General features: G+C 39.1%; 1 protein-coding gene across 2 annotated transcripts in view; it reads left to right on the forward strand.

The window, feature by feature from the left end:
• The first annotated feature begins 14,544 nt into the window (after nucleotides 1-14,544).
• EDIL3 (EGF like repeats and discoidin domains 3) overlaps nucleotides 14,545-19,864 on the forward strand; it is a 218,205-nt gene continuing 212,885 nt past the window's right edge. Inside the window, exon 1 of one of the 2 annotated variants that reach the window (XM_053475131.1) lies at nucleotides 14,545-15,054. In XM_053475131.1, the coding sequence (XP_053331106.1) occupies nucleotides 14,988-15,054 (67 nt within the window). In that variant the 5' untranslated portion in view covers nucleotides 14,545-14,987. The remainder of the gene's footprint in view (nucleotides 15,055-19,864) is intronic. The other variant, XM_053475139.1, reaches the window with a different exon arrangement.

Raw genomic sequence — 19,864 nt, forward strand, 5'->3', positions numbered from 1 at the left:
ACAATTTACCCCATCAACCCCATATAGTTTTGAAAACTAGACACCTCAAGGTATTTCAAATGCTATTTTAACCATTTCTATGCACTAATTCTACTACCCTTTGTCAAACTTTCTGGTAGTAATTTATTTTGTGTGTTTTTTTATCACTAAAATTGTGCTTCAAGTATGGATTTACAGCTCCTGGTATACATCACTATCAAACAACACCCCAATATTTGTTTAGCAACATCTCCCGAGTACAGTGATGCCCCATGTGTGGGTTTGTCGGGTTGTTTGGGAGGTAAAACGCCACATTTAGGAAGTGCGCATTTTTTAACTTGGAACTTTAACATCTGGTCCTACTGCCCCCATGTCCTAATAGGACCATCTTTGAAGCTGGCTAATTCAATTTACCCCATCAAACCGCATATTTTTGAAAACTAGACACCCAAGGTATTTCAAATGGTAGTATTGTTACCCTTTCCATGCATGAGATTCTACCACCAGCCTTTGGCAAAGTTTGTGGTAGTAATTTGTTTTGTATTTTTTTCACACAAATTGTACTTCGGGCATGAATTTATAGCTCCAGGTATACATCACTATCAAACGCCCCAATGTTTGTTCAGCACAGCTCATCAGGGGGGGTGCCACATGTCCCGGATCCTTGGCAGCCTCGTCACTTTCTACTTTCTTTTTTTGGACGTGGAGGAGAGAGAGGGGCGCCCAGCAACCGCTCGGGCAGGGCCGGCCCAAGACAAAATGCTGCCTGGGGCGAAGTTTAAAATGCCCCCCCATTATCAACCCTTCCTCTCCCTGCCGCCCCCCCATTATCTACCCCCCCCCGTACTTACCTTTCAGCAGTCCTGCGGTGAGTCTCCCTGCTCGGTCTTGGTGCTGGCTTGTAATGCTGAGCGCCGGAAATGACGTCATCTTCCGGCGCTCAACATTACAAGTCAGCACCAAGACCAAGCTAGAGGACTCGCAGAGGAGAGGGGCGCCGAGCGGGTACTGACGACTTCTCGGCTTTAAAAAAAAAAAAAAAAGGGCTGTAAGCAATCATACTCCTATCATGCCAAGTCAGCTAGTACATGCTGGAATCTGGGTATGCCTGGGCATGATAGGAGTGTGATTGCTGTTACCAATCATATATATATATATATATATATATATATATATATATATATATATATATACATATATATATATTAATATTGTTATTGAATTTTTATGTACAATTTTGGTGTGTTACTTGAAATAAAAAAAGTGTGAGACTTTTTTTTTATGGTGGGGGGTCATTTTCGGCCAAGTAAATGTTGAATTTTCTCTGGAGCGGTCACAACGCGTCCTAGAGTGAGTGTATGGCAGATGCTGATGCCCCGGGGAGGGGCCAGACATGGTCCCTAATGCCGATCTTTAAGCAAAGAAAGTGATCGTAGATTCTAAGCTTGTTTGCTGATATGATGTGTCAGGCACGTAATTGGTCGTTAAGTGACCGTTTTTGCATTACGTGTCTGACCCGTCAATGGATGTTAAGGGGTTAAAATAGATAGTGTTTTGGCGGCACAATTTGGAAGATGCCCATATTTTAGCTTACTTGTGCTATTACAAAGGGCCAAAGACTAGTCAGACTAGACCTGTCCACAAGGGCAGCCTAGAACCAGAATGCAGATTTTACTCTGTACTAGAGAACAACCTTCTAAATACATATCATAAAGTATACTATGACATACAATGCAGAGCACAGTAATTAGCGGCGTAATCATGTACACGTACAAATAGTATACCTAAGAACTTCAACAACTCTCATACATTTGTAGTTACTGTATTAAGACTCAACATAGCACAATCAAGCATACTGTATACTGACACAATACATGGTACATAGAAGCAACAGTAACCACAACAAAAATGGTAAAAATGTTAAGTGGTTCCAGGGGCACAGAGATTGTGCAATCACTGTAGGAGGGACACCTTTGCTAGGTGAAAAGTAGTGCAGCGGGAAATAAAGACAAAAGTGCAAGGGCTGAGAGAAGGACCTGGGATGTGTCCTCTTGCTCACAACTGTCACGCAAGGGTTCATCCGAGACAGTCTCTGTCAGTGACCTGTTCCCCTCTCAGCATCAGACAATTGTTAGCATACCACAAAGCCTTCCAACGCTACTGAGAGGAGGAGCCTCAAATGGAAGTCGGCGAAGTTTAGATGCTAGGATTCACAGAAGCGCAGACCCCTAGAATGGACTCGCTTTTATGTCTAAAAGAGATGTTTATTTTGTAATGTATTAATGGCATTATAACTTTTAACTTTGCTCCTGTTTCTCTGTTTTTCTTGGTGTTCCTGCTTCTTATGAAAGCTCTGTTATAGACACAACTTGGACACTTCCTGGATTATATTGCTATCTATTGCCCAGAGCAGTTATTGCTCTAAAAAGTGTCTGTCCTATTTTACTACATACATAGACCTATTGAGCTGTATCATACTACGCTATAAGACTTCCTTATTTCTCCTCTGTTTTTAAACTCTGTTTTATGTGTTCTACATATTACCTCATTAACAAAACAGTCCATTTTATCCCCTGGTGAGATGTTCCGCCCCTCCAGTGTCACAGAGAGACGTCCCAGGCCTAGCCCTTAGTATCACACACATATCAAACTACATCTTAAGATACATCTGTTAAGATTGACAGATCTCAATGTCTCCTCAAGATGACCCAAATCCAGCATAGACCATCAACCTAAATTCCGTATAATAGGTGAGTTACCACTTATGGTCACTGAGGCTGAACCTGCATGAATTTATGGCAGAGCTCTGGTATGTATAAGGTATCAGTCTGTGTGGCTTAAGAGGGCAAGTTGTTGGCGGCAAAACACATCTGGCTAGGTTAACTCTTCCAATGCCAAACCCCTGCATTAGTCCAACACAGGCTCTGCAGCATACCTTCTTTGCTGAAATCTCTTACACCACCTAAATATTGGATTCTGTCAAAACACATTGTTTTGAACGACCAATATGTATGACTATAGTCTGTCAACAAAAGAAGTATTGAAGAGTAGAAAATACTGTAATACAGATAAAATTACATTTTATTTATTGGATATCTGCAATCACACAGGTGCACAGGAGATGGTTCTGAGCAAGTAGGTAATTGCTTGAAAGAGAGGAACTATACATGGTTAAAGCAACCTCTCAAGTAATCAAATCAAGATTGCAACCTCTTAAAACTTGCACACAAACATATTTTTTAAAATTTAGTTGATGATGTACTTTGCAGTGTACTTTGCAGTGTCAATCCACATTATTGTTGTATACAGGCCCTTATTATTCCTTGGGTGGACGATGTCTGAAGTTCCAATGGCTTACCCTCAGACCATGGCTCTTTTAGGCTAGCTGCCATCAAATGTCATACATTGAGTGTCCCCGCTTTGTTAGTTAAATGTCCGTACCAGCGACTTTGTTGGTCGCCGGCACAGACTTTTAACTGTTGCAGCAGGGTCCCAGGTTGTTTATTTTTTTCTGAATAGCAACCAGTGGTAAGGGGTCGTGCGAGTGAGCCTATTGGTCAATTACACGGCCTTTTAACCTACGGATTTATGCTCCCGTTATCTAACGCAGCATCGCAGGAGTTAACGGGAGCGGAAATCCGTAAGTTCGCTGTCAGGAGTTAAAAAGGCCGTGCGAGTGAGCCTATTGGTCACCTGCAGGGCCTTCCTCTGGCAACAACCAATTGGAGACATAATTAAATGTGAAAGTGTTTTACTAGCACTAAATTACTCTAAAATATTTTTATTTACTGGGTGATTCAACACTTACATCAGATTCACAGCTGAATGATAAGCAATTTATGGACAACAGTCAAAAACAATGGTAGACCCCAGTGTCTGTGGGTTTCCACGGGAGCACTTCTCTGCCGGTAATTGGCTGCTTCAAACAGTCAATCAGTAGTATGAATTTTATGGTTTTACATATCAGGATATAATAACAATCACCTGTTCCTTAGCAGTTCTAAGAATTAGGTAAATACAATGATATATTACACTGCGTCATAAACAAAAATAAAGCCAAAATAGAGAAGCCATGTGTGGAAAAAGGTACACCTTATGATTCAATAGTTTGTAGAACCACCTTTAGCAATAATAACTTGAAGTAATCATTTTCTGTATGACTTTATCAGTCTCTCATATCGTTGTGGATGAATTGGGGCCCACTCTTCTGTACAATGTTGCTTCAGTTCATTTCCGGGCATATGTTTATACACAGCTCTCTTAAGATCCCGCCACAGCATTTCAATGGGGTTTAGGTCTGGGCTTTGACTGGGCCATTGTAACACCTTGATACTTTTCTTTTACAGCTTGGGATCATTGTCCTGTTGCATGACCCAATTCCGTCAAGCTTTAGCTGTCAGACAGATGGCCTTACATTTGACTCTAGAATACTTCAGTATAAAGAGGAGTTCATGGTCAACTCAATGACCTGTGGCTGCAAAACAAGGCCAAATCATCCCCTCCACCACTGTGCTTGACAGTTGATATGAGTTGTTTGTGCTGTTATGCTGTGTTTGGTTTTCACCAAACGTGGCACTCTGCATCATGGCCACACATCTCCACTTTGGTCTTGTCTGTCCAAAGAACTTTGTTCCAGAAGTCGTGTGGTTTGTTCAAATGCAACTTTGCAAAGCTGGGCTGTCATGTTGCTTTTAAAGAGAAGAGGCTTTCTTCTGGCAACCTTTCCAAACAAACTATACTTGTTCAGTCTTTATCTAATTGTCATGAACTTTAACATTTAACATCCTAACTGAGGCCTGTATAGTCTGTGATGTAACTTGTTTTTTTTTTGTAATTTCTCTGAGCATTGCATGGTCTGACCTTGGGGTGAATCTGCTAAAACATCCACTCCTGGGAAGATTGGCAACTTTCTTGAATGTTTTCCACTATTAAATAATCTTTCTCACTGTAGAAAATGATAGACTTTACATTGTTTGGAAATGGCCTTATAACCATTCCCAGATTGATGGGCAGCTACAATTGCTTTCTAAGAATGTTGCTGATGTCTTTCCTTAGCTTCATATTCACACACACCTGAATGCTCCAGAGTAGTAAACTGCTAAAACTTTGGCTTTTATAAAGGTTGTCACACTTGCTGATTAGATAGCCCAGTGTGCAGCGTCCATCCTAAAAAGTGCCTGCCATTAGAAACCTCCTTGAAATTATGTGTTCCTGTTAGATTTGTGTTGAGCCTCATAGAATGATAGGTATGGTGTCTTTGAAATCCTCAGGCAATGTACTTTAAGGGAAAATTTAGTTTGTAATTGTTATTATAGTTTAGGGGTAGTTTTGCCCTGAAAAGCATGAGGTGCACCTTCCTGGTTCAAATGTAAACAAGTTGAAACTTTGCGTTCTTGTAACTTGGGGGCCTCTCATGACCATATAAATCTGACATCCCATATGCATATGGTATCTATGTGCTCAGGAACTTTAGATTTGTGGTTGCAGTGGGCCACCTAGAAAGGTAAGTGGGACGTCTTTGAAATCTTCAAGGCGTGTGCTTTTAGCCAATATATAGTCTGTGGAAGTAATTTTGTTATTTAGGGGTAGTTATCCAAAAATAATTTTAGTTCACCTGTGCAAATTTCTCAGTTTGAAATCAATTAATGATTTGGAGATCTCTCATGGAAATGCAAAGCTAACTTACCACACATACGTTATGTTTAGGGTACAGCACCACTCCTCATTTATGCCTGGAACATAAAAAATGTAAGGGAAAAATAAAAATACTATGTTCTTTAAATGCTTAGGTGTAGATATCTTTTCCTAATCAGAATGGCCAGATCTGGAAAAAAAATTCTCAGAACAAGTAGTATAATCTATTTAGCAGGGTTTTTTTTTATTAGCAGGTTTTTATTATTAGCTTTAGCATGTAGATGAGTAAAGGTTTTTTCAAATATAAGTGAGAAAAGGTTTTTTTGTTCAATTTTTCATCATATTTTTTTTATGATGATGATATGATCAAAAAAATGGTATCTGAAGAAAGCCCTTCTTGTCCTGAAAACAATATAACTTGTGTGAGTAAATAGGAGAGGAGAAAATTACAGCTAAACACGAGTACTGCAAAACTGTTAAAACAACCTTGGTCGTGAAGGGTACAAAAAATAAAAAAACAACCCTGTCCTTAAGGGGTTAACACACATGAGATGTGTGTTAACCAGGAGACTTTGGGGCTTTATATATATATATTTTTCTTTCATTTAGCTCTTCGTGTTAATAAAAAAAGATGATAAACTTGTGTTATTGTCCCTGATCTGAGTTTTCAGGAAGTAAACACATTGTTTATTTTGACACTTTACACCAGTTTAACTATGGAATATATCACTTGTACTGTTAAAAAAATCATGAAAGACAATTTTGTGTTATTATCAATATTCAATATATGTTTATGAATGATATACTTAAATATACATATATTTAATAAAAACATACTCAGGACATAAAATAGTATGAAAATGTTATTTTGGGGATTTTTTTTTCTTAAAACTTTGTATCTTGTCCACAATGCAAAATTCACCTCAAATCAGCTACCAATGAAAACCCAAATATATATTTTTCCATGAAAAACATTTCTTAGAAATCACAGTTAAATAAAAGAAAACAAGAAACAAAAACTGTCTGTGCTTCTTACCCTGATAAAGTTGGCAACAAATACATAAACATAATATAAATGAGAGGTTTTGGTTATATGAATTGGCCAAAGCATTATTAAGCTCACCCGCCACGTCAAGGCACACTCTCAATAGGGTGAGAACCTACGCTCACCTCCTACATAGTGGGCACACAAAGCAGTTTATACTGCTACCAAAACCTTATTAATGTGTTGGGGGAGGTGCAATTAAACCTCCTCCCCATTAACCCCTGGACAGCAAGCTGCAACCAGACTGATGAGGAGCCAACAACCTCAAATATGTGCAAACAGGGAAAAGAAAAAAGTGTCGGTGCGCTAAGCTAGTCTCAAGCTCAAATAGTCTCACCCTATTGAGAGTGTGCCTTGATGTGGCGGGTGAGCTTAATTATGCTTTGGCCAATTCATATAACCAAAACCTCTCATTTATATTATGTTTATATATTTGTTGCCAACTTTATTAGGGTAAGAAGCGCAGACAGTTTTTGTTTCTTGTATACATTGTACAGCCAATACACTGTTTCTTGCAGCATGCTTACACCTGTTTGGTAGGCCTCGTATTACACATTTGTATTATTTGAGCCTTTTTTCTTTTCCCTGTTTGCAAATAAAAGAAAACTGCTGAAAATGTCCTGGCCTCCCAGGAAGAAAAAATTTGGCCAGACCTTTGACAGTCAATCTCAGACCTGGCGGGGACAGCCTACCTTGTTGCGGGGTCCGTCGCCTCGGACCGCGGTCCCCGTCGGCCGGCCTCCTTGCGACGTGGCCGCACGGACTGTGCGCCACGTAGAGTCTCGGATCCCTCGTTGCGGGAACCGTCGGGCAGGAGGACCTCCCGATCACGGCGCAGCACTGCCTTGCACGCGGCACTGCCTCGACGAGGAGGGGGCGGGGCATAGCCCCGTTGATGTAACCTCCCTCTCAGACAGACACCCGAGGGAGGGGGAGGAGGGGGATACTACCCTGTCTCCCTCCACTCAGGTGTATCTGAAGGGAGGGGATCAGGCACTGAGTGTGGGAGGGGATCAGGTGCTAGGGGGTGGACTTCTCATTACCTGCCCCTATATAATCCCCACAAACCTCTACCACAGTGCTTCTTCGGTAAGCTTAGTACTGGCTCTTGTGACCTGTGTATTAACTTGATTCCTTGGTATTTCTGACCTTTTGCTTCGTATCCTGTTTCTGCTGTCTGCTGCCTGCCTTGACCTCTGGACCGTGACCCCGACTATTCTCTTGGATTTGCCCCTTTTGTACTGCGTTACTGGACTTTTTGTGGTGGTGCCTGCGCCACTCTCCGCACCCCCCCACCTGACAGTCAAAGGGTTAAGTGTGTAATTTAATCCCTCATTGTTTATACACGCAATAGTACATTATAATGCAGAGCAGATTTTGTCACATATTTGTGCTCATTCGAGAAATCCAAAGTTATAAGAAAGGTAAAACACAGAACGGTTGAAACTCGGATCAGTATAATGTAAAACTGTTTAGAGAAAGTATAGCTTCGACTTCTTTTCATTTGTTGTTCACAACGGGGATTCATGTTGGTTCACATACAGGCTGGTAGCAGAACAACAATCGAGACTCTGACAATAAAAAGAAGAAAACATTTAGCAACGTAAACATTACATTTAAAAGGAATGTTCAAAGTACAGATTATGTTGTAGACCACCTATAAATATACAGCCTTGGTTATTTTTGCTGAACGAAAACCAAGTGGTTTTAAGGTAGCAAGGAAATGGATCTTGTGGAAAATAACATTTTGTTTGCGCATCCCATCCACTGAGCTGAACAAAAGAAACCCATAAACATAAATCCACACTTGGGAAAAAAAAACCCTGAAAACATATGAATGTTACACTGCAATCAAATTGAAACGATGTAAGCCTGAAGGCAAATCGCCAAACATAACCTGTAAAATGAGACAATACAGTATAGATACGCTTTAGTATTCAGTGGCATGTGAGCAAAATTTTGTTAGTTTGTTGGGAATTTGGCTTCTCTTTCACAGGTGCAGCTGCATAGTTTATTCAATATCATCTGTAATCGTTTGGATGTAACAACTGCAGAGGTGGCTAATTAGGGTTTCAGAACAGGTGGGAGGGGTAAAGCATGTTATTTATTATGATAGTTAGTATATTTTGATTTTTTTTAAAAAAAGCTTCAGCAGCCCTAACTTATTATAAGAGGCATTTGAGGAGACAGTGACTTTAGCAGTACCAATCGTTATCGATTCTGGGACATTCAAGCCGAGCAACAAGAGATGTTGCAGCTATCAGAAGCACTGGCCCTGGAACCTGACCTGATATGGCTGGTCTACCAGAAATAGTACCTAAAGGTGGATTACCTAGAACTCTTAGAAAGCAGTGCTTTACTTACTTTCAAGCCTGGGGATCTAATGGACTTAACAGCCAAGGATGTTGGCCTCACAAGGTGGTGCAGCATAAGTCCTATCAATATATACAGTGCATGACAGTGATAAAGTATAGCTTCCATCAATATATACTGAGTCTGGAGTGGTATACCACAACTCCCATCATCACAACATTAATATCATAAACTAGTAATCCAGACACTGAGAGTGGTACCATGTATCTCATATCGGTATATAGCAAGACAGACACATGGTGGTACAGCATAACTCTAATATAATTTTTTTTAAAAGATACCCTATTGACCCGAATATAGGGCGCACCCCCCCACACTTTAGGTCTTTAAAGTGGGGTGCGGCCTATATTCGGGGGTTTAGTGTAGGAGTGCGCAATTCGTATCGCCCGACGCCCGGGACATGCAGTTCTGGGCACCAGGCAGGTGTGTTTTTTTTCTTTTTCATTTATCCCTGCTGTGGGTAATAAAGCATATTAGGGGCAGAGTAGCATATCTGGGGGGCAGAGTGGCATATCAGGGATTATAAAGCATATCAGAGGTTATAAAGCATATCAGAGGGGAATATCTATAAGTAAGGTGCATTATAAATTAAGGGGGGACCTTAAAATGGCTATTGGTTTTCTGTCTGTATATAACATAAGCTGACAAACTGTATAATAGATACAAAAAATGTTAAAATACATGTATTCCTGTTCATTAGATAAAATACTGTTTTACCATTCCACTAATGTGTATTTTTTCTTTAAAATATTTTTTTCTTTAAAATAGCACCAAACTTTAAGAGTGCGGCCTATATTCGGATGCAGCCTATATTCGAGCCAATACGGTATATCCTGGGCCATTGGTGCAAGCTAAGTCTAAGTTTTTACATCAAGCACTTGTAGGTAAAACAATAATTATTATTAATCATTATTAATTATTATTATAAGCCAATTTAAATATATAAAAAAGACCAGCTACACCATGAATGCAGAAGCATCAATAAAAGGTCACACATCAACAAATTCATTTTTTATGGTGTAAGCAAAAGTAGAATCAAAGTACAAATAGAAAACTACCACAGTGGGATGCACATTAGTATTTATTGACCCACACAGCAGGCATGGATCATAGATACCCCAAAGGCCAGCCCTGGCGCCCAGATTGCATCCACAGGACTTGCCCAGCACCCGGACTGCACAGATGGGACTTGCTCCCTTTCTTTTTCTTCCTCACTATCTCTCCCCTATATGTTGCTCTTCATCTCTCAGTTTTCTTACTATATCTCCCCTTTCTCCCAATTTATCTCTACCATTTCTGACGCTATATTTCCCTTATCTAATTACTTACCTTGCTGAAGTCCTGTGGTGGGAGTGCGAGGCCTCTGTCTCACTGCTCTGTCGTGGTGCACTTGGCCTTACTGCTGAGCTCCAGGATATGATGTCATATTCTGGCGCTCAGCACCAAGCCTCGGTACCACGAAGGAGCAGTTAGAAAGAAGATTTGCGCTCTCACCACCGCAGTCAGAGCTGTCCCAAGGTGGAGAAGCAAGAGGGGTGCCCGAGTGGATGCTTAAAACTTTCTCACAAACCAACTTCTTGTTTGTGATAGCATTTTCAGCTCTCTCCTCCGTATCCTGCCATCTGGCCATTGTGCACTCCATGCACCTGCCTTAGAGGAGGCCCTGATCTTAGAGGAGGCAGGTCTAGCATAAAAATGTCGGCATGGGGTGGGGGCTGCTACAATCAGTCTATAAGTTTGTAACGTTAACCTTTAAAAAAAAAAAACTGAAGCCAACGTTTGCCCTTGCAGCCTTGGACATGGATGTCTAATGATGTGTGTCAGGCTTGTTGATCTGCTGGAAAAGAAAAAAAAAACAAATTAAGCGACTGATGCAGAATCTCCCTAGTGCAGTTTTATATAATATCTGCACCCAGTGATGTTGTTTTTGGGTGTTTTAAGGGGTATATTTCTTTTTGTGGCTGCATTATTGGTTACTGGAGTGCCTCCAGTATTACACTGTTTTTAACATTACATGACTGGAACTCTGAATTGGTTTGAAGCCAGTGGTATATTTCCAAGCTGCTGTAAAATGACTTTTTTTACTTGATGAAATGTTATATTTGGTTAAAATTCTCATAAGGATGATCCTTTAATTGTACATTTTAGAAGACCTTCTGTTATTAATATGACGCCTTAGGTGATACACATTAGGTGTCTGAGCTCAGTCATGGTGATTACAGAAACCCTGCCAAGTAATAGAAAGGTGTTAAAGAAAATTGTAAGCATTGCAGTATGGTTCTGTCACTGCTCTGTTCACCACTTAGGTAAGACAAAAATTGCCTTATAATAACACATGTGATGTAGCGAGAACAGATTCAACTCAATTTGGGCACCAGCAGCTTTCTGTGGTTATTAAAGGGACAGTTTACTGTCCCTGACAGCCCCACTAAAAAGGAATGCATTGTACTTTATGAGGACCTTAACAAGTATTCTTTAAAAAAGTACTGTACTGATTATACGAAGACCCCCCAAAACTGGAATATTAATTTAGAAACAAAAGAAAAAGGCTAAATACAAGACTACCCTATAAAAAAATACTAGTAAATATGAATTCACATGTAAACTAATTTTTCATATTTAATAAAAACTATGATTGAGAAAAATGCATTTTTTGTTTTTATTTCCTTTTATTTGCCAACCTGTCCCCCAGTTATGCACATCTACCCCCAGGTCTGCACATCTGCCCCCCTATATGCCACTCTGCCCCAGATATGCCTTATACCCCTGTATATGCCACTCTGCCCCTATATATGCCTTATACCCCCATATGCCACTCTGACTCCCTGATATGCCACTCTGCCCTGCAGATATGTCTTATACCCCCTATGTACCCCTCTGCCTCCCTGATATGACACTCTGCCCCCCAGATATGCCTTACACATTTATATATGCCACTCTGCGGTATGTATCGCCAGACTTTACCTCAGTGCTTCAGACTCTTGGGTGTCTAGTAGAGCAATTGGTGAACATCTGCGCTATGTGCATAGACAACCTCTGCTGCTACCCGGCACTTCTGCTGGCACTTCTATGACGGCGCACCGGAAGGTCATGTCATGCCGATGCTTGGTCATAAAAGCCCCGGCAGAAGTTCCGGGCAGCAGCGGAGGTTGTCTGCGCATGTTGGCCAGACGTTCACCGGCTGCCAGAGAGGAAAATTCAGGTCCCCTGCAGCACTGCAGTTCTTAGTCTTATAGTCAGACCTCTATTTGAGGTCGGATTATAAGACGATCTCGAATATAAGACGACCATTTGCCTTATATATTTGTCTTATATTAGAGCAAATATGGTTCTTACTTTAAGGAGAAGCTGTAGCTACAGAGCTGCAGCTCCCCTCCTCCTTTAACGTCTGAAGATTCTTGCCAATCAGTGGCAGGAAAGCGCTCCCACTGAGATCATGCATTCCTGAGCCAGCATTTGAGCTAACTGGTGGTAAGTACATAACATGCAAATAAATGTGTTTGGCCAAACACATTTTGTGCATGAAAAATAGCTAGGGAAAGGTCAAAGTGGTAAATGCGAATGGGGGGGGGGATTCTGCAGATTCATGCATTTGCAAGGGGGCCACCATTAAAGAGACTTCTCAGCATTAAAGAACATGAAAAGCGTGGCGTGCCCCTTTAATATGGAAGGTACCAGTATATACAAAGAGGTTTAATCAGACATACCACTGACTAACAAGCAATGTGAAAGAGTACCAAGAAAAGCTCTTGTGCCTATAAAATTGGTGATAATTATAAGAGTATGCATTACAGTGTGTACCCTTTTAACAAAAGAGAGATGAAATGATGAATTCATGAGACTAGTCACAAAAATCAAAGGGGTGTTAATTTAACAAATTAAAGCCAGCTTCACAAACTACACTTGTAAATATACAAGAAGGAATATGCATGAAATGGATCTTCAGATGAAAAATGTATATTCTCCAGTGCACCTTGAGGCAATTACCATCATAAGCCGTAAATTCATATGAGTTTGTTAACCCTTTAAGCCTCAGAAATATTAAATATTCTCTTTTACCCCTTGCAATGTCCCTGCTCCTTTAGCCAAAGGGTTAAAAAAAAATATATGTTAAAACTCTACATTCAAGGGATCATGAAACCGTATAATACATCCTCTGGCGATGAATGGGTTAAAAACAGTAGTTGCTTCAATTGCTGTATAGCTTTTGAAAAGCAAGAATAAAAAAAGCAAAACAAAATGTTTTACATTGTAGATGATAAATCTATCAAAATAAAAGCATAATAAATCATCCATATATGTATTCTAAGTCAGCCCTGTATTTATCACAAGCATACTCATTACTTTCCATTGCTAGGGATTTTCCTGGAACCTTAGACTTCTAAATTTGCCGTTAGTGGCCATGCTCAGGAAATATTTCTACCTGAATTTAAATTGAACTGGTTTCTCTGAATTTTTACTCTCTTCCTCCATGATATATGTTCCATGAAACAGGACGATAAAACTTACTGGGAATATATTACATTTTTTTTATCCTCCCATTGCATGAAACATACCGTTTCGCCCTCTAATAAATTCATTGCTAAGCCCATTACATCCATGCTACACATTTTAAACCCGTTTGAATAGCATCTTTATATTAATTGTTGTGAAATTTGGTGAACTCGCAGAAGGCACACAGTATTATTTTTTCACTTGGTAAATGTTTATAGCTAGCATAACAAACCATATACATACAACAAAGGTTCTTTCTATAAGACTCAGAACTAATGCTAGTTTATAGAATTTAAAGGCAGATAAGAACCATTTGGTCCATGTAGTCTGCCCGTTTTCCCTGATGTAGAGACATCAGACCATAATCAGTCATTGATCTTGTCTTAGATTCAGGATAGCTTTTTTGCCTAACCCATGGATGTTTAAATCTCCTCACTGTATTAGCTTCTACCCCTTCTGATGAGAGGCTGTTCTACTTATCTACCATCTAATCAATAAAATAAAACTTCCCTTTTTTGTTCCAACATTTCTTTAACATAAACTTCCATCCTGTACATTGTTAAATCTCTTTAAGTATAAAATTATTATTATTATTATTATAAAAAAAGTCATAATATACATTAAATTCCTTTAGTGTCACATGGGCATTGTATTTTGGAAATCATTCTGAAATGTCTAAATATCCAGTATACAGGGAAAGGGTTAAACTTGCATGAAGGTACTGGGGTTAAAAAAAAAAGAGCAGTTCTAGTTACACTTTGTATGTGAATTCAGCAGAGGCTCTATGATTCCCAGAGGTGCTAGTGAGAATCCCAAGCTCTCTAACCAAGGACATCTGTGATTTTCAATGAGTTCTTGAGAGGTGTGATGAGGTGGTTAAGGCAAGTGCACTGTTGCAAAACCCAAGTGAGGAGGATGAACCAAACAGGAGGAGCAGGTGCCTGGGCGGGGCAAGGAGCTGTTCTCATTCTCTCTTTTTCCCTTCTCTCCTTGTCTTTTCATTCTTTCTTCCAGCAGAAGGAGCTACTTGTGTGAACAAACTGTGAGGCAGGAGGACCAGGCAAGGAAGGGAAGAGAGAGAGGCGGCTGCGTGTGGCTGAGACACGCCGCCTGTGTTTGTACACAGAGCACTCTCCGGCAGCACTCTACTGGCTCTGCAGTCTCATTGACCTCAGCCCTTCTGCGGCTGTCTCATCGCACTCAGCAGGGCTGTGCGCTGCAGTCTCGGGGTCTATGGTACGGGGAACAACAGAGCGGACTCACCCAGGATACAAGACGCCCACCCCCGCATACCAGCAGCATATTCCTGCACTAGCGACCGTCCATCATCACCTCTTCTCAGATCCTACAGTCGGAGCTGGGGAGGAATATATACCAGATCGCGTCTCTATTAAAGGATAAGACTTTGGGGCTATTTTCAGTGGGATCTCTCTTATTGATTGACTCATAAACTAAAAAAAAAATGGTCCAGAAGGAGGTCACCAACCTCCTGCTCTGTCTTATCTTCTGGGTCCCGCTCATAGTTAAAGGTAAGTGACAATGCCCACGTACTTTTTGGCAGCTTGGTTGATAACTTAATCCCCAGAAGACAGGTCCGGGTAGGACAGTGTGACTGTGGAGTGAGAGAGGGGTGAGCAGTAGTAAAGTGGACCTCTGGGGATGGGACTGATCATCTATCTGCTGGTGGAAATCATAGGGTATGGTGTGATTCTAGATGAACCCAAAGGGGGAAAACACAAATCTAAAGATCTTGCTCCTGCAGTGGATTACAGGTAATGCCATCTGTAGTACCTGCTCTGATTAGCAAGCAGTCTTAATTAGATGGCAGTGCTTAATTGTAATCCCTGTGGTGGTGTTTAGGAAGATTTTGATACTTGCCATTATCATCTTCTCTGCTATTCTTTGTAGACCCCAATATTTCAAGATATAGAGCAGTTCCTCATCATTGTAGACCCTGCTAGTCTTGGGCAGTGTCCCTTACTTATACCCCTAGTGGAGCAGCTAAATCATTTTACAATTTGACTTAAAAAGTTTAATAGGGTTAATTTACACTTCCGGACCAGTGAGATGAGCTGATTTTCTCTTTCCCAGATGTGCAGGGGTTAAAGATCATAAAACTAATACATTTTAACCAATTTTAACATAAGTGTGAGACAGCAGACCCACCAGGCAAGTAACTGTTCTGGCGCTGCAATAGTTAAAGTACTATTTAGGTTAAGAAAAGAGCATAATTCCCACGAACCATTAACCATTACATAGATATTGTATGAAAACCATTGGATTAAGATGTTTCAAGCAATTTAGTTACTGATGCATAGTTATGTCTTTTAGTTACATTGGAGATTCTGTTAAATTAGACATGCATTGTGAAACAGATTAACCCTTTCTAGGCAATAGAAATGTTAAAAAGTCAAATCTTCCTATAATAAGGATTATCATCCCATGTGGAAACTTGACAGGAGGTAGAAGGTTCAGTTTCATATAATTCTTTCTGGAATATTAGAAATGGGGTCTAAAGATGAAAGCAGTGTATGAGATTAGTGTTCAACAGAGTGTGTAGTACAGTTTTCCTGCTCGAAAGATAATGAAGCCTTTGGGATTTTAAACTGTGTGAACAGCACTGATCTGATTTCCCAAATAAATATAAATATCACAATAGGAAGTAACCACTGTCATACAATAAATCCAATCTTTCTTCCTAGAACCTGCTTCTTCATCCTGCCTTGTCAACAACTGTGTCACTGAATAGGTTTAAGTCAGAATATCTGTATCTCTGCAAGAAAAAAAACAACAACAATTGACTGAAAACAATTAAATGTAAGGTTAGGTGTAAAAGGGTTTATCTAGCCACAGCATTAGATTTATAGATTTACCAAGTAAGGAATAATAAAAAACGGCTATTGGTAAACTCATTGTAGTATAGATTAGCACAAAAAGTCATATGGCATCTGGACGAGTTTTAATAAGCACAGGGACTGAGCCAATGATCTCTCTTAAGAGACCTATTTTCCAGTGTTGTTTTCTGTATTGATCCTCTTTGCACTTAGATCTTGTGAAAACGGAAGAAAAACAGTCTCTCCAGACATCTACTCTAGCTAATCTCCTTCCCCATGCTCACATACCCTCCTCTACAATACCCCTTTAGTGTCACAGCTTGGCTGATGGGGGCAGCCCTCATGGGCTGCAGAGGTCTTAATAGAGCATCTATAGAATCATTCATTGTCATGCCATAGTACACAAAAAAAAAATCCGATTTAGGTTATCCCAGATCTACTAAAATCAGCTCAACTATATTTATTTGAGGTCAGCTCAGATTTCCTCCTCTGGCTTATTTTTATTCTTAGAATGTCAGCTGGTTGTGCAGCCTTAACCAAGAGATCCAGCTGGTGGTTGCTAGACTTACATTAGCAATATTGCTGTGAGTTGTATAGAAACAAAAGCTTCCTTAAACCTCATTGATCTGTGGCATAAGCAATGAGAAAGCAGAGGTTTAAATAAAGCAATCCGCATAGAATCATATATTTAAAAAGTGTTTCAATGAGTTAATTTGGATTATGCAACTCATTTCAGAAATTGGCCTGAAAAAATGCATCTCTGATTATTATTACTATAATTCTTTTTGTATTACTAGGTGGCAGATGTTAGTTTGATTACTGCATTTTCAGACAGATGCTATTTTAATACGGTTACACTAAACAAGTACAAAGGCAGAATGGTAGATTTGGGACAGAAAAAAAAGAATATTCATTACCAAAAAAATATCAATGTTTAGGCAGATGGGTTTGTTACTGGAAGTGCTTAGAATTTTAAGTTGTAACTAATTTTGACCTGTTGTTTGAAACTGAAATTGTACATGCAAGTTTGGAATGATTTTAGTTACTTAACCCTTTGCATGCCAGACATGTATACAATACATTACACACAGTGAGCAGGGTTACTTTCTTTCAGTCCTGAAATGCCTGTTGTTTTGTTATGCCTATGGTAAAGATCTGGCCCATTAATCATTTTTACTTTTAAAATGAAACCAATGGATCACTCATCAAACTGAATATTGTATTAGTTGTTAAATAATTCATCAGAATGGGTTTCTCTAAAAATCCAATAACATCTCATACAGTTGCAGTAAGCATGTGATGTTATGCAATCTGTCATTATGGCTGGAGCTCATGTCTTTATCCTTTAAGCAAAATGTACCCCATTAAGGGCTAGACAAATGCATTTGTTTTACAGATTGACTTGCCATAGCTTTTTTTTAATTCCCTTTTCTGTCCAAAATGAACTATTATTGGAGAGATCTTTCATATTATGTGCTGGCAGTAAAACCCGCTTTGCCGTTAAATATTAATTGGAGGAAATAACCACTTTTCATCTTTTTTTTATTGTAGCAGATTGATAATTTTGAAGTAATGGAATGGCCTTAATGTTATATTTGCAACAATATTAACATACTTTTTTTGTGGAAAACAATTAATCATCTTAATGTGACCCATTATGGAATTAGAAAAATAAATGAAGCAAGCAAAGCAAAATGTACTTTAATAATTCTTAAATAAGTGTCCCATTTCCTGCTAGATTGAAAACTAGGAACTTATTTGATCTGATTTTTAACTTCATTTAAATGTTGATGGTCGTTGATGGTCAGACCAATCACCTGTAAAATTGAATATCCTGCTCTCCAAAATGTGTTTTTTTTTGTCAAATTACCAAGACTACTAAATTTAGTATGTTTTAAAATGCACACGTATGGATTTCCTGTTTTCTCATATGAGTAAATTATACTGGAATCTTTTGTATCTTCTGTAGCCTTAAATGTTACATATCATAACTTTGAAATAAGAATCCAAATAAACTGTAGCTGTTTTGAGTTATAAAAAAGTCAGATAGATACCTAATGTTAGAGTCTTTGGCATAAGCTAGAATTTATTCTCCCAGATCATGCATGTTAAAAGAGAACAGTGTTCTTTATTTGTCTTAGATTTCCTTAATTTTACAGCTCATAGCAAAGATGTATAATGAGTGTCAGTAGGAAAAGTTAACAGTATCATGAATAAGGAATTGAGGATGTGGGAGTAAGGGATTTGTTTAAAAATGTTGTATAACCACATAATGTATTGGAGTATCTTCCATCTGATTTTATTAGAACAATTACCATAGTAACCAGACAATATAGTAAATGAATAGAATCAAAATGACTATTTAAAACTACTGAAATTGATCACATAGTAGATTTAATTTAAAAAAAAAATTCCAACAAATATATGAATATATTTATATAGAAAATGTGTGCTTTTTTTGTTGGGCTGTCTTTTGATTTAAAAGAACTACTCAGTATAATATGAGGCTCTACTTGAAGTTAGTATTTAGCAAATGTTTCTGTTTACTGTGATAACATGTCACAATGTGTAGGGTTGCACCTCAGCATGTTGTGTCTGCCAGTGTGGAGAAAATAGCATTGGCAGGGAAATGTAGGATGTATGGCAGGAATCTCTCGATTTGTGGTGGCTGGAAGGTTCAAACCCCAGTGATCCTCTCTTACAAAGCACAATGTATAAATAGTGTGAGAGATGTCTTAAAACTCTCTTCAGTTATTTAACCATGCATTATGCAAGGTAAACTTAAACCTTCTTATAAGAGAAGCTCACTGGTGATTGATCCATCATGATGTAATAGTGAATAAAGGAGTTAAAATGGGTCAGTTTTCCTGGAATCTTCTTTAGTGAATAGCTCCTTAGATATAAATAGATTGGTAAATCACCTATTTAACCAACCTTGTATTATAATTATGTTTAGCCTTTCCTACATACTAACTCGAGGCTGACAGTATTCCCAAATGTTGTCATAGGCTCTGAATAAACATAATTTATTGGTCACTGGCTTTAAAGTTCTAGTGCTGCCCTAAATCCACAGTCCAGCCCCACTGCTCCTGCAATATAAATATTTCTTATAAATCATATTTTGCAGCGCTATACAATGGAAAGCTAAAATTAGTTGATGGGAATAATACAGCGTTAGGCAGATATGTTAAAAGTATAAAAAAAATGAGCCAACATAGCTTTTGTTTTAACCTAATTCTAGATTCCTGCATGGATAGACAGAGGTTAATGGGTTCTAGATTAACAGACGAAACTCTCACTCATTGAATGAATGAATGCATAAAGTTTGCAAAATAAATCAAAACCATGCATCAAAATGAATGATGAAAGAAGACTTAGACAGAGTTTGCCGCTGCCCCTCTTTGCACTGAGAGGCCCTCAACGTCGTGTACTTATTCACAGCATGAGACAGGCTGACCAGGCACCATATTCTAATCGTGGCAGAGAGTATCCCATTATGGAAGGG

The sequence above is a fragment of the Spea bombifrons genome, chromosome 1 (genome assembly GCF_027358695.1).
Source record: "Spea bombifrons isolate aSpeBom1 chromosome 1, aSpeBom1.2.pri, whole genome shotgun sequence".
Lineage (NCBI taxonomy): Eukaryota > Metazoa > Chordata > Amphibia > Anura > Pelobatidae > Spea > Spea bombifrons.